General features: G+C 52.5%; 1 protein-coding gene across 3 annotated transcripts; it reads left to right on the top strand.

Annotated features, from left to right (window-relative positions):
* On the top strand, positions 1-7,614 carry TST (thiosulfate sulfurtransferase). Of its 3 annotated transcripts, none has more exons than XM_024761529.1 (3): positions 1-88; positions 724-1,339; positions 7,145-7,614. In XM_024761529.1, exons 2-3 carry the CDS (start codon positions 745-747, stop codon positions 7,441-7,443), a joined length of 894 nt encoding a protein of 297 aa, XP_024617297.1. In that variant the 5' UTR covers positions 1-88; positions 724-744; the 3' UTR covers positions 7,444-7,614. The 3 variants fall into 3 exon arrangements, with proteins under 3 accessions (XP_024617297.1, XP_024617299.1, XP_024617298.1); XM_024761531.1 differs by having other exon boundaries at positions 12-60; XM_024761530.1 differs by lacking the exon at positions 1-88 and adding an exon at positions 107-305.
* Positions 7,615-13,849: the final 6,235 nt, after the last annotated feature.

Raw genomic sequence — 13,849 nt, 5'->3', positions numbered from 1 at the left:
GGCCGGCCGGGGAGTTGCGGGCTCAGGGTTTGAACCTGCCAACTTCTCCAGCCCGCAGGGGTGAGCGCCGGGGCGGCTGCAAGGGCGAGTGAGTGCGGCGGCGTGGGGCGGAGGCAGGCGCTCGGGCCGCTCGGGATTGGGCCGCCGACCGGACCACCTGCCATCCAGGGGAGGGTCCCGGTGGCGAGAGCGGGGCGGGGTGCCCCGGGAACCCTGGACCCAACTGGGGCAGAGGGCACTGGACCGGGCCGGACTCAGGCATTCAGGAGGCGGGCGAGCCCAGGTTGCTGAGAGGCCGCAGGAAGGTTTGCTAGACGAGAGGCGGGGGCGAGGGCGAGGGCGTGTGCGAACCCTTCCCCATGCGCCCACTCCCCTACCCTACCAGGAAAGGGGGCTCTAAGCCCAAGATGCCTTCTTCCCCCATCTTGGACATCTTTTCGCCGCACTCTCTGGCAGGATCCTGAGGGCGAGTATTGTAGCTTCTGGGGCCAGACACCCTCCCCGCCAACTCGTCCATCTGGAGCCCGCTTGCCCCAGCCCCTTCTGCGCGGGAGGGGGTAGCAGAGAGCGGCGGAAGCAGGCTTTCCTTCGGGAATCTGCAAACCTAACCCCACTGCCTGATTGCTGTAAACACGACACCCGTGGGGGAGTGCAGCCAGGCCCCACCCCACTGAACCCACAGTCCTCATTGCCGGTCTCTTTCCTGGTTCCCACCCGCGCCAGGTGATACGGAGAGCTGAAACCATGGTTCAGCAGGTGCTGTACCGGGCGCTGGTCTCCACCAAGTGGCTGGCGGAGTCCGTCCGGGCTGGCAGGCTGGGGCCTGGCCTTCGAGTGCTGGACGCCTCCTGGTACTCGCCGGGCACCCGCGAGGCCCGCAAGGAATACCTAGAGCGCCATGTGCCCGGCGCCTCCTTCTTTGACATAGAGGAGTGCCGGGACAGAGCGTCGCCCTACGAGATGATGCTGCCCAGCAAGGCGGGCTTCGCCGACTACGTGGGCAGCCTGGGCATCAGCAACGACACGCACGTGGTGGTGTACGATGGTGACAACTTGGGCAGCTTCTATGCGCCGCGGGTCTGGTGGATGTTCCGCGTGTTTGGCCACCGCACCGTATCCGTGCTCAATGGTGGCTTCCGGAACTGGCTGAAGGAGGGCCACCCGGTGACATCTGAGCCCTCACGCCCAGAGCCAGCTGTCTTCAAAGCCACACTGGACCGCTCCCTGCTCAAGACCTACGAGCAGGTGCTGGAGAACCTCGAATCGAAGAGGTTCCAGCTGGTGGATTCACGGGCCCAAGGGCGGTACCTGGGCACGCAGCCGGAGCCAGATGCAGTAGGTAGGTGTCCCCGTGGTGGGGATGGTCCCAGGGGAGCAATGCCCAATGGAGAGATGGGAAGTAGGATGTCTGAGACCCTCTCCAAGTTTTGCCCTCAGTACCCCCATGCAGGCCTCAGTCTTTCCATCTGTAAAATGAGAGGGTAGAGCCCAACCTAAAGGCTTTTCAAGCTCTGATGCATGAGGACGTACGCATGTGTTCCCATAGCCACATGGTAAGGCGTGACCTAGCATCTGTATGGAGTGGCATCAGCAGAGGTGACTGATGACATATCCACCCACATCCATGCCCAGGCGCTAGCTCCACCACATGCCCAAAAGTGTCCGTGAGCCACACATGCGTCGCTGAACAGAAGCTTCCTCAGGACCTCTCTAGTTCTTCAGAAATTCTTAGAGACATGAACAATGCTCTTCCCCAGCATCCCATCCCTCCCTCCAGCTCTCCTGGACCCCCTGACCTTCCTTAAGTTACTTGCTTAGTTAAGTGGCAGAGTTAGGATTTGAACCCAGTGCTGCCTAGTTTCAAACCAGTGCTCTAAACCAGGATGCACCATCATTCTGCCCACTCCCCACCTCCCAGGGCCAGCAGGGAGCCCTTCCGCTAGGCATCTTTAGGGAGATGGCTCATGAGTTCTCTCCTTTGGACAAAGGGTGTGTGTGGGGGTGGGGAGGGTTCTATACTGCTGGAGGTGGGGGGAGTCTCAGGAGAGGAAATGCTGAGTTCTAGCTAGAAACTCCTAACAGAGAGGACCACAGAAGTCTTGCCATCAGCCCTCCTGGGCGCCCTCCAGCCCCTGCCTGGACACCTCTGGTGGCCAGGACCTCACTGCTCTCAGGGCCTCTCGGGGCCCAGGCTGGCTGAGCCCTCAGGATGGCTGGAGGGGGCTGCGGCTCTGTCCTCAGTCAGGGCGCCTCTGTGGAATCCAACTGCTGTGCAACATTTGGACTAACTTGTTGAAAAATCCCTTCCTTTCTGCGCCTCTGAGGAGAGAGCCCTGTGAAAGCTGCTTCCAACACTCTTAGAGCTGGAGGGCCTGAAAGGTCACCGCTTCAGTCAGAAGAGAGGCTGTGGTGCACAGAGAAAGGAGTAGGTCAAGCCCACTTGGGTAGTTAGTGGAAAGAGCGGGGCTCTGCCCTCCCCATCGTGGCTTTCTCCGAGCCCCGTGTTCTTCCTGCCCAGCTTGCTCTCTGAAGTTCTGGAGTTGAAGATTCAAGTTTGTTTAGCACCTTCCAGAGACTCCTGGCACGGAGCTCCTGCAGCCTCCTCCTGGCCTTGGTTCAAGGAACCTTCACTCCTTGGGACTTAAGCTGCCGCTGGAGGGAGGAGAGGTGGAATTGTTTCTCTAGCTGCTCCCCATCTTGCTCTGAAGCAGACAGAATGAGTAAAGGGAGAGGTTAGAGACGCCAGATCCCATCTCCTTACTCCCATTTTAGAGATGAGGAAACTGAGGCTCAGAGGGGAAAAGCCTGCGGCTGCAGGTAAGACCTCCTGAAAGCCCTGAATTCTAAAGTCCCTCCCCTTCTCCGTGGCCCGCTTCCCCCCTCCTCCAGTTCCCATCTGGAGACCAGGGAGCATGGACCCCAGTTTAAGCCCTGCTCCTCCTTTGTGCTGGGACCTCAATCAGTTAACTGCTGGCCTCTTTGGGTTCCCTTATAAAATGAAAAGAGTAATGCCAGCCCTACCCACCTGGCTGTGTATTTATTAAATGCAGCAGTGGCTGGAAAGGTATTTTGAGAAGGATGAGGACCTGTGCAAAGGCCGGGCTGCTTGGAAAGCCTCCCGTACAAGACATTTGGGGAATATCGGCACGTGAGGCTCTGCTGAGTTCACAGTCCCCCGCTTGTGGTGGGATCACAGAGGCACCCCGTGGGCTCAACTGTCCAGATGTAACATCCAGGGAAGTGTGGGTGTCCCTGGAAGGAAAGACCCCCAAGAGGAGCTGGAAACAGGGCCTTAGAAACCCAACAGCCACTTCCTGCCGCTTTCAGGCGAGTAATTTCCCCTCTGGCCTCAGTTTTGTGCCCCCAGTGCCTTCAGTCCTGTTTGTAAGGGGCAAAAGGTGAGAGTCAGACAGACCTGAGTTTACATCCTGGTGTGGCCTCGGGCAGTTCCCTCCACCTCTGAGCCCTCCTCCTAATGAAAGGGACACCACTTACCTTGTAGGAGCCTTGGGGAAAGGGAGGGAACAGAGGTGGGAGTTGATCCAGCTCAGTGTCTTTATAAACCTTATTCTCTTTTCCTCCCCACCGCCCACCCCAGGTGGGGGGGTCCATGAGGGTGAAGAGGAAGGGTATTGACCCCCTAATGCATACTATTATATGCAGGACACTTTATATACATTCTGCCCCCGGGTACCTACAGCAGCCTGACAGGGGAGGCAGGCGGGGGTTCAAAGTGGTCCCACTTTGCAGGTGGGGAAAGGGAGCAGAAACTTCTCTATCCAGACACAGAGGCCAAGACTTGACCCCAGTCGCAGGATCAAAGTGGTGTTATTTCCCAAGGCCACTGCTGTGTAAGCAAACATGGGGATAGGGTTGGAGGGTGGCGGGGAAAGGTCATAGCTTCCAGGTGTTGCTTCACATTGCATCATGGGGTTGTATGGCTCCTGCCTGTGTCTCCTCCCGGGGATGGGGACTGGGGTGGGGGTCAGGGGGAGTGCTGAGCCGCCTCCCAGCCGCCAGGGTTGGGGGCCGCCCACTGGGGCTGCCTGCACTGGGTTCCTTAGTGTCTTTAGGACGAAAGCAAGAAAGAGCTACACAGGTTTTCCTGGCCTTGAAAACCCATACCTATCAGTGACCCGAGGGATGCTAATTCACCAACTAGACTAGCATCTCCTTGCCCAAAGCTGGAACATCAAGTCCCAGACCTCTGAGCAGGCATCAGGAGAGGTCATCTCAGCCATTCCCCTGCTTCAGCCACTCTTTCCAGGAAGGCTCAGGCTTTGGGGTTGGGCACACCTGACTGCACATCACACCTGTGCTGTGTGTCATGGGGCAAGTTACCTCACCTCTCTGGGCCTGGGCCCCCCATTCGTGCCAGGAGGCTCATCTCTCTCCCCAGCTCAGTGAGGATTGAGGAAGGTAAAGTTCTTGAGATAGCCCATTGTCTGGTGCCAGAGGTTTTGAGCTTGGCGGCACGCCTGCTGGGGCCAGGGAGAGCCACCAGCCTGCAGCTGAAGCTGGACTTGGAACAGCAGCAGGAGCCCTTGTCCCTGGGTGCCAAGCGCCCTTCCTCTCGTTGGCTGTTCTCCGAGGTTCTCTGGCCAAGTTCATCTCAGCCCTCCCCCCATGAAGGCGGCCAGTTCCTGCTCATTTAAATTCCTCAGACAGGTCCTGAGCCTTCCCTGGCAGAAAGGGAAGGCTCCCACCTCCTGATGCTGGCCCACTGTGGGGGCTGGAGTCTGTAGAACGCCCTGCCCCCAACTTCTTTACTCAGAGTGGTGCCTTTTATTAATTAGAAGAAAACAATAAAGCTGTTTCATCGGGGATGGGTGGAAAGAAACAAAACAGCGTTCAGGACTCAACAAGCACTTGTGCTCTTCAATGCACTTAAATCCAGCCCACGGCCTGGGTACTGAAACTTTTTCTTTTTGTGGTGGGATTTCAGTTCCCCGACCAAGGGCTGACCTGGGCCCCAGCAGTGAAAGCATGGAATCCTAATCACTAGGCCACCAGGGAACTCCTTGAAATATTTTAAAGTTGGGTTTCTTGGAAAAGAACACCTTTGAAGCCAACAGACCAATTGCCCTTCATTGTTAGGGTCAGTACACATCTGATCTCAGATCAAAGTTTCTAGGCAAAACGTGAAATCACAACAGGAAGAAACCACTATAATTTTATAAGTCAGGGGACTTCCCTGGTGGCGCAGTGGTTAAGAATCTGCCTGCCAATGCAGGGGACATGGGTTCGAGCCCTGGTCCAGGAAGATCCCACATGCTGCGGAGCAACTAAGCCCATGCGCCACAACTACTGAGCCTGCGCTCTAGAGCCTGCGAGCCACAACTACTGAGCCTGCGTGCCACAAATGCTGAAGCCCGCACGCCTAGAGCCCATACTCTGCAACAAAGGGAAGCCACTGCAATGAGAAGCCCGCGCACCGCAACGAAGAGCAGCCCCGCTTGCCGCAACTAGAGAAAGCCCGTGCGCAGCAACAAAGACCCAATGCAGGCAAGAAAAAGGAAAAAGTTAAAAAAAAAAAAAAAAAAGGGAAATCCTTTTAAAAAAAGAATTTATAAGTCAGGACATCTAGTCAATCAAAGGAGCGCTTGATTCGTGCCAGCAAATTTTGAATCCTTTGGCCTCAGGGTGAGGAGAATGGGACTTTGCTGGCATGATTGCCCACCTCCTGGGTGCCCACGGTCATTAGGGGTTTTCATCTGCAGAAGCTGACTTCCCAACAAGCCTGTGAGGAAGGTGGAGTTATCTCCCCGTTTCAAAGGTGGGGAACTGAGGCTCAGATGTGCAGGACATGCCTGGCTGCATGCTGGTGCCCTGATTACCCCCGGTCAGGTCCTTTCCCTCCCACTGCTGCCCAGTCTGGTCCTGCCCTGCCCCACAGTCTGGGTTAAGTGGGGAATTTTGGAGGAAGGGGAGCCCAAAGAGACACCCCAACCTTCCTCGGGGCCCCCTCCCAGTGCCCAGTCTGCCAGGGTGTAGGGCGCTTGGGGACAAGGAGTGACCTAGGCCTCGGGTCTGCACGTGGCACCAGCTCTGGCCATGGCCCGGCCCCATTTGCCCCACATGCTGGCTATTCTGAAGGCAGATTTGGCAGGGGGCCTTCCTGGGTGCAGAGAAGGTTCTGGAATGGACCCTGGAGCTATCCTCGCCCCCATTCTGCTTCCGTGAAAGCCTCTCAGGGCTGCTAGGAAGGTCCTGAAGGGACCACACTGCCCCCATTCTCACCTGTACCCCATCGTAGGTGGGGAAGTGGTAGAGAAGCAGCAGCATCAGGGTGGCTCGGCCAGCTGCAGTAAGTCAGTGCTTTACCCTATACAACAGCCCTTACACATGCAAACACTCATTCCCACTTTACCCACGGGGATACTGAGGCCCAGAGAGGTTATGTGACTTGCTTGAGGTCACCTTGCCAGTAAGTGGCAGAGCTGGGGTTTGAACTTACGTCTAAAACCAAGTCACAGGCTCTTTCCACACTGTGTGCTTGACAGGAAAACCACGGGCCTCGGTTAATCCTGGATCTGCCTTTACCTCTCTGTGTGGCCTCAGGCTAGCCTTTTCACTTTGCCAAGCCTCGGTGTACTCATCTGTAAAATGGCGTGACATTATATTTAGTGAATTATGTGGTTATGTGTTTAACCTCTATCTTCCTTGCTAGACTAACCTCCCTGAGAGCCTGGGCTGTGTCTCCCCTTCACCACCGTGTTCTCAGCAATAGCCCATAGCATTTGCAGTCATCATCCCATTTGCTGTTCTCCACAACCCTATGAGATAGGTACGTACCACTGAGCCCATTCTACAGATGAGAAAACTGAGGTTCAGAGAAGTGAAGCAATTTGCCCAAGGTAAAGGTTAGTAGATGGTAGAGCCAGGACTCCTCCCTGTCCTCTCAAGCAGGTAGGACATTCCTGCTTCAAGGCAGATTTTGGTGTGGGGGGGGTGGTGTCATGAGCAGTGGATGTAGGTAGGGCTGGAATAAATTGAGCTCTGAGAAGGGCAAAGATGTTATTTTTATTTGCAAAGCTCCCGCTCCTTATAGCCACGGTTGATTGTGACCTCCAGGCCCCACTTACCCCCATCCACTGTGTCGCTCCTAACCCTGTCCTTCCCTTTGTCCTCTGCCCCTGCCCAGGACTGGACTCGGGCCACATCCAAGGCTCAGTCAACATGCCCTTCATGGACTTCCTGATGGAGGATGGCTTCGAGAAGAGCCCGGAGGAGCTCCGTGCCATGTTCGAGGCCAAGAAGGTGGACCTCGCAAAGCCCATCATCGCCACATGCCGAAAGGGTGTCACTGCCTGCCACATCGCCCTGGCCGCCTACCTCTGCGGCAAGCCCGATGTGGCCATCTATGATGGCTCCTGGTTCGAGTGGTTCCACCGGGCCCCCCCGGAGACCCGGGTGTCCCAGGGGAAAGGCGGGAAGGCGTGAGCAGTGGCCTCTCCTACCCTCGCCCACAACTCCTGCCAGTGGAGTGACCCCAGCATGGCCCGCAGCTGGTCCATGCCTCATCGGCTAAGGAGACGAACAAGTTTTTAGAGTTAATGGGTAGAGCGCTTCTTTTCCCAACAACACTGGAATAAAACTGGCCTTTTCCGAGTAGCTGTGTGAGCCCGTTTCTCCCTTGGTTCCGTCCTTACCCCATGTTTCCTTCTCCTTCAGATTCCTTAGAATCCACCGAGGAAGGGAACCTCCACACACACCCACACGCTGGGGACACTGCTTTATTACTTAGTTTTGGCAAAGGAAGCCGCCTGTTGCCGCCTGTCAGATGGATCACGCTGGGACCTTTCCTGGAAGGGGTACCAGGAAGCCAGACAGAGTGAAACCTAGGTTAGCCGGTGCACCATCCCTTCCTGCTGTGGGTCCAGCCCTCTAGGAGGAGGGGGTGGGAGGGGAGACAGCTGGTCTTCACCTGAAATGAGTGTTCAAAGAGGTGTCCCACAGGCCCTGGGGCCTTTCAGAAGAGGTGATGCTCAGAAGCAGCTCAGTGTTCACTGCAGCACTATTTACAAGAGCCAGGACACGGAAGCAGCCTAAATGTCCATCAACAGAGGAATGGATAAAGAAGATGTGGCACATATATACAATGGAATCTGACTCAGCCATAAGAAAGCATGAAATAATGCCATTTGCAGCAACATGGATGACCTGGAGTTTATCATACTAAGTGAAGTAAGTCAGACAGAGACAAATATCATATATCACTTATATGTGGGATCTAAAATACGATACAAATGAACTTATTTACAAAACAGATACAGACTCACAGTCTTCGAAAACAAATTTATGGTTACCAGAGGGGGAAGGTGGCGGGGGGATAATTTAGGAGTTTGGGATGAACATATACACACTACTATATATAAAATAGATAATCGACAAGGACCTACTGTACAGCACAGGGAACTCCACTCAACATTCTGTAATAACCTGTATGGGAAAAGAATCTGAAAAAGAATGGATATATGTATATGTATAACTGAATCACTTTGCTGTACACCTGAAACTAACACATTGGAAATCAACTATACCCCAAAATAAAATAAAAATTCAATTAAAAAAAAAGACACAACATTGTAAATCAACTTATGCCAATAAAATTAAAAAAAAAAAAAAAAGAAGTAGGCCAAAGGAAGGTGGTCTCCACCTTGGGTGCCCTTCCTGGATCAGAATAAGACCCTTCGGGGAGCGATGGGGGGAGGGGCTGGAGAAGCGGCATCAGCCCCTGGGAGAAGGTCTTTGAGCTCTGGCAGTGGGAATCAGGAAGCTACAGGAGAAGCAAGTAACCTGGTAGACTGGGACCTATGTGACTGCATTTGGAGTTTCCCGGAAACAGACTGTCTAAACCCTCCTTTGGGGCTTCAAGATGATTCCAGGCCCCACCTAATGGGGATTCTCTGATCTCAGCTGTCCAGTCTTCCTGGGTTAAGTTTGGACAAGAGGAGTAGGGCCAGGGACCGAGGTTGTCAGTGATGGACCCCAGCCCCTAACCCAGCGTTGGGGCAATCAGGTGCTCTGTTACTGCTGAGGGTGTTGGGTTAGTGGCAGGGGGCTGAGGGCCCATGGGGTCTGCAGTGGAAGAGGGCTAGGGCAGTCTGGAACCCTCTTGCCTCCATGCCATCCTTCTCCTACCAGCTTTAGGTCCGTTATTGGAGCCTTTGGGGGCCAAAGAGCCAATCTCAGGGGACGAAGACTCTCCCCCCACCCCTTCCTCCTTCTCCAGTCCCAGAGCTCATTCCATCAACATGTTTACTGAGCACCTACTGTGAGGTGGGCACTGGTCCAGGTGCTGGTGACATGGCAGTGAACACAATCTCCCTCCTCATGTGTGCTTCACATCCTACCTGGGGGAAAGAACAAATGTACATATATATATATATATGGTATGAGATGGTGACACAAGTGCTGTGGGAAAAAAGAGTAATAAAGGGAATGGGGAGTGTGGGGTGGGTTACGATTTTTTTTTTTTAAAGGGTGGTCTGGGAAGGTGAGCAGAGTCCCAAAGGAGGTTGGAAAAGTAAGCCACATAGATATCTAGGGAAAGAAAGTTGAAGCAAAGCGAATGGCCAGTGCAAAGACCCTGAGACAGGACTGGGCTTGGTGTGTTCAAGAAACAGAGGAGACCAGCATGGCTGGGGCCAAGGGAGTGATCAGGAAAGGCGGAGGAGATGAGGTCAGAGAAGGGGGTGGACATCTATGGTAGGGCCTTGCAAATCAATGGAAGGACGACAGGTTTTCCTCTGGTTGAGGTGGGAAGCTACTGGAAGGTTTTGATTAGAGGGGTGACGTGATCCAAATAAGTTCTAACAAGATCACTTGGCTGCTGAGGTGGGAGAGAGACTTGGTGGATAGACTCTAGGGTTGTCCTCATAATCTCTGCCTCCTGACATCCACCCCCTGTGCAATCCCCTCCCTTGAGTGTGGGTGGAAACCGCAACTTGCTTTTAACCAACAAAATATAGCAATGGTGTGGGATGCTGTCTTATCTTGAGCTGCTATAACAGGACTGGCTGGCTTAAACCACAGAGGTTTATTTCTCACAGTTCTGGAGGCTAGAAGTCCAAAATCAAGGTGCCAGTGGATTTGGTTCCTGGTGAAAACTCTCTTCCTGGCTTCTCATTGATTATGTCCTCACATGTTGGAGAGAGAGAGGGGAAGAGGGGGAGAGCAGTGCTCTGGTCCCTCTTTTACTTCTTCTAAGGACAGCAATTCCATCGTGGGGACCCCTCATGACCTCATCCAAACCTAATTACTTCCCAAAGACCCTACGTCCAAATACCATCACATTGGGAGTTAGGGCTGCAGCATATGAATTTAGCGGGGACACAAACGTTTAGTCTATAAGAGTTGAACTTCTGTGATTACAGTACGTGAGATTATAATGCCCATCTTGTGCTGGGCATTTTCCTTTGCTGGCTTGGATGAAGTGAGTGAGGTGTTGGAGGCCCACATAGCAAGGAACCGAGGATGGCCTCTGGCTGAGCCCCTCAGTCCAACAAACCATGAGTAACTGTGTCCTGCCAACAACCTCATGGTCTTGGAAGCAGATCCTTCCCCAGTCGAGCCTCAGAGGAGAGCACAGCCCCAGCCAACACCTTGACTGCAGCCTTCTGAGGCTCCAAAGCAGAGAATCCAGTTAAGCCATGCCCAGACCCTGACTCACAGAAACTGTGATAAAGTATGTTAGGCTGCTGAGCCTGTGGTAATGCTGTTATGGAGCAGTAGATAATCAATGCAGGGCACAGGAGCAAAAGAAGGAGACCAGGGAGGAGGCAAATCTGGTAACCCAGGCAAGGGGTGGTGCTGGCTTCTACCAGGGGCCGGGGGGATGTGGAGGTGGGTAAAGGGGTCTGAGTTTGGTGTATTTTGCAGGACTTGCTGTTGAATCACTTATGGGGTTGGCTGAGAATTACAGGTGACACCTCACCCTGTGCCAGGGAGTGTGCTGGGCGTTTCACAGAAATGACTAATCAATCCCTCTACTTAATGCTTTGTAATCCCAAGAACATCCTTCACACTTGATGGCATCTGAGCCCTCTCTGCCAGGCACGGAACCCGGCCTGTGGTGCATACTCAGGGGACATTTTTAGGGCATGAGAGAGTAAACAACACCTGAAGCCCCCTGTTGCCCTCTTAGTACTGGCTCTCCCTGGCCTCTGTTCCCCAGGGTGGGCCTATCATTCCGCTGAGGTAACAGAGCCCTGTGTACAGTGATTGCCGTGGCAACTCCAGTGCACGTGGGGGGCTGCCCCCCAGCATCCATCCACTGGTCTCCAGCAGCAGTTGTGCTGCGCAGATCTGCACTCCTGGGCTTCCGCACACACCAGGGTGGTTCACCGTTTTCTGACATTACGAGAGAGAGTGGAGAGGTGAGGCAGGGACCTCGAGGTGGGCCAGGGGACTGCCAGGACATGGGGCTTCATCTTCCTTCTCTCTATTCAGAGTTGCTTGTGAGTGGAATGCTCAGACCGTAACAGGATCTACTTTCCCTCCCTCCTTGACCCGACGTCTCTTGGGATTTTCTCTCCAAATCAGAAACTGACGTGAGTCTACACTTCTGTTCAAGCCAGTCCAGGCCACTCTGGACTGAGGGTGCTATTGGGGCAGATGGGCAGCTCCTGTGGACACATCAGGTGGGTGGCTGGGGATGGGGAATGGGGACAGGAGCAGAAAGAGAACTTGAAGGAGATAGAAGTGGGGCTTGGTTTCAGCACCACCTGGGTGAGGTCCTATTTCTCTTCTGAGCCTCATTTTCTCCAAATGCGAAAGAGGGTGAGTTAATACTTTCTCCAAACACCTCACTGAGTCCTTGTGAAGAGAGACTAATCTACTAGATGTGAGAATACTTAATACATGAGCTGTATTTGTCATCTCCTGCTGTATAACAAGTCACCCCAAACTTAGTGACTCAAGAAAACATTCATTATCTCATAGTTTCTGTGGGTCAGGAATACAGGTCTAGCTTCGATGGGCCATCTGTCTCAGGGTCTCTCACAGCCTGTGATCAAAATATTGGCCAGGGCTTTGGTCTCATCTCAAAGCTCAACTAGAGAAGGGCCCTCTCCATGGCCAGGATTACTTCCTCAGATTGTTGAACTGAGGGTCTCAGTTCCTCTCGAGTTGGTGGCAAGAGGCCCTCAATTCCTTGCCACGTGGGCCTCTCCAGAAGGCGGCTCACAACAAAGAAACTGCTTCCATCAGTGCAAGAAGAGCCGAGAAGAACCAGAGAGAGTGTGAACAAGACAGAAGTCACAATCTTACAACCTCATCTTGCAAGTGGCCTCCCATCATTTTCACCATATTCTACTGGTTAGAAGCAAGACAGTAGGTTCAGCCCATACTCAAAGTGATGGAATTACACAAGTGTGTAAATACTGAGGAATTAAGGGTCACTGGGAGCCATGTTACTGCCCACCTCAGTCCACCCTCTAGCCTCTGATGCTAAATATCCCTTCCACATGCAAAATACATTCATCCCCTCCCAAGAGCTCCAAAAGTCTCACCTGATTACAGCAACAGCTTCAATTTTAGAATCTGGCCCTAGAAATCGGGTCCAGGGTGGATGAGGCTCCTTGCGTGTCATTCTTCTCTATCAGTAGATCTGTGAAACTAAGCTATCTGCCTGAACGCACCCAACGTACAATGGTGTGGCAGATATAGGATAAGAGCTATAGATATTCCTGTTCAAAAATGAGGAAAATTCAGACATGAGGTATTCACTGGTCCATAGCAATTCTGAAATCCAGTCAGGCAAATGTTGGACTTTCCTTGATTTGGTTTCAAGGTTTGGAGATAATTGTCCATGGCTCTCTGCTCTGCCATATGTATGGACTCTTGCTTTTACTTGATACAATATCTTTTATTTTTCTTTCTTTCTTTTTTTTTTTCTTTCTTTCTTTTTTTTTTTAAGGGAGCACATGTTTGTGGCTGAGTAGTTTTCTCAGACTGTTTTCTGCCAGTAGAATTTAGGATTTCACTGATCTCTTTTCCTTTTGTACTCTCTCTGTCCCTTTTACTCCGTGCTGTCAGTATTTTCACCAATATACTTTTCTCAAAAGCTGTGAAACTTATAGGGATTCTCTCCATTAGCCAAAAGTCACATTCTTTTCCACTGGGGCTTCTGTTGACGGAGAGCATCCTTAAACTTCTGAGAGGCCCTATTCCATTAAGAGGATTTGTGAGGCACGTCCTTATCTCTTTAAAGGGCCTTCTGTGGGACTGAATAATACTCTGATCTTTCATCTTTCTAAGGATATAACAAACAGTCACAGCCTTGGCTACATTTTACCAACAGTCCTCTGAAGCTATTTCTTAATTTTAGCATCTTTTGACATCTGGAGAGGATGAGAATTTCCAGAATGACTAAGTCCTGCCTCATTTTTATTTAACAGTCCTTCCTTCAAATTTCTCTCTCTCTTCTCACATTTCACTACAAGCATCAAGAAGAAACCAGGAGGCACCTTCAATACTTTGCTTGGAAATCTTCACTGGATCACCCAGTTCATTAGTCACTTATTCTGCTTTCCACATAACTGCTGATGACAGAGTCACCATGTTTCTGCCACTACGTAACAGGGACCAGTCCTCCTCCAGGATCTAAGAACATCTTCCTTACTTCCTTTTGTGCCTGTACTGGCAGCATCCTCTGTTTAAGGCAACTTGGGATCTTTCTATCATGTTGCTCAAAATCCTTCCAGGCTCCACTGACTGCTTGGTTCCAAGGCCACTCCCACATTTTTAGGTGTTTGTTACAGCAGCATCCCACTCTTGGCACCAAAATACGAATTATCTATTGCTGCATTTAAAAAATCACCACGAAGCTTAGTGGCTTAAAATG

This window comes from Neophocaena asiaeorientalis, unplaced genomic scaffold (genome assembly GCF_003031525.2).
Source record: "Neophocaena asiaeorientalis asiaeorientalis breed wild unplaced genomic scaffold, Neophocaena_asiaeorientalis_V1.1 scaffold473, whole genome shotgun sequence".
Taxonomy (NCBI): domain Eukaryota; kingdom Metazoa; phylum Chordata; class Mammalia; order Artiodactyla; family Phocoenidae; genus Neophocaena; species Neophocaena asiaeorientalis.
The sequence above is the reverse complement of the archived record's forward strand: the minus strand, read 5'-3'. Positions and strand labels throughout refer to the sequence as shown.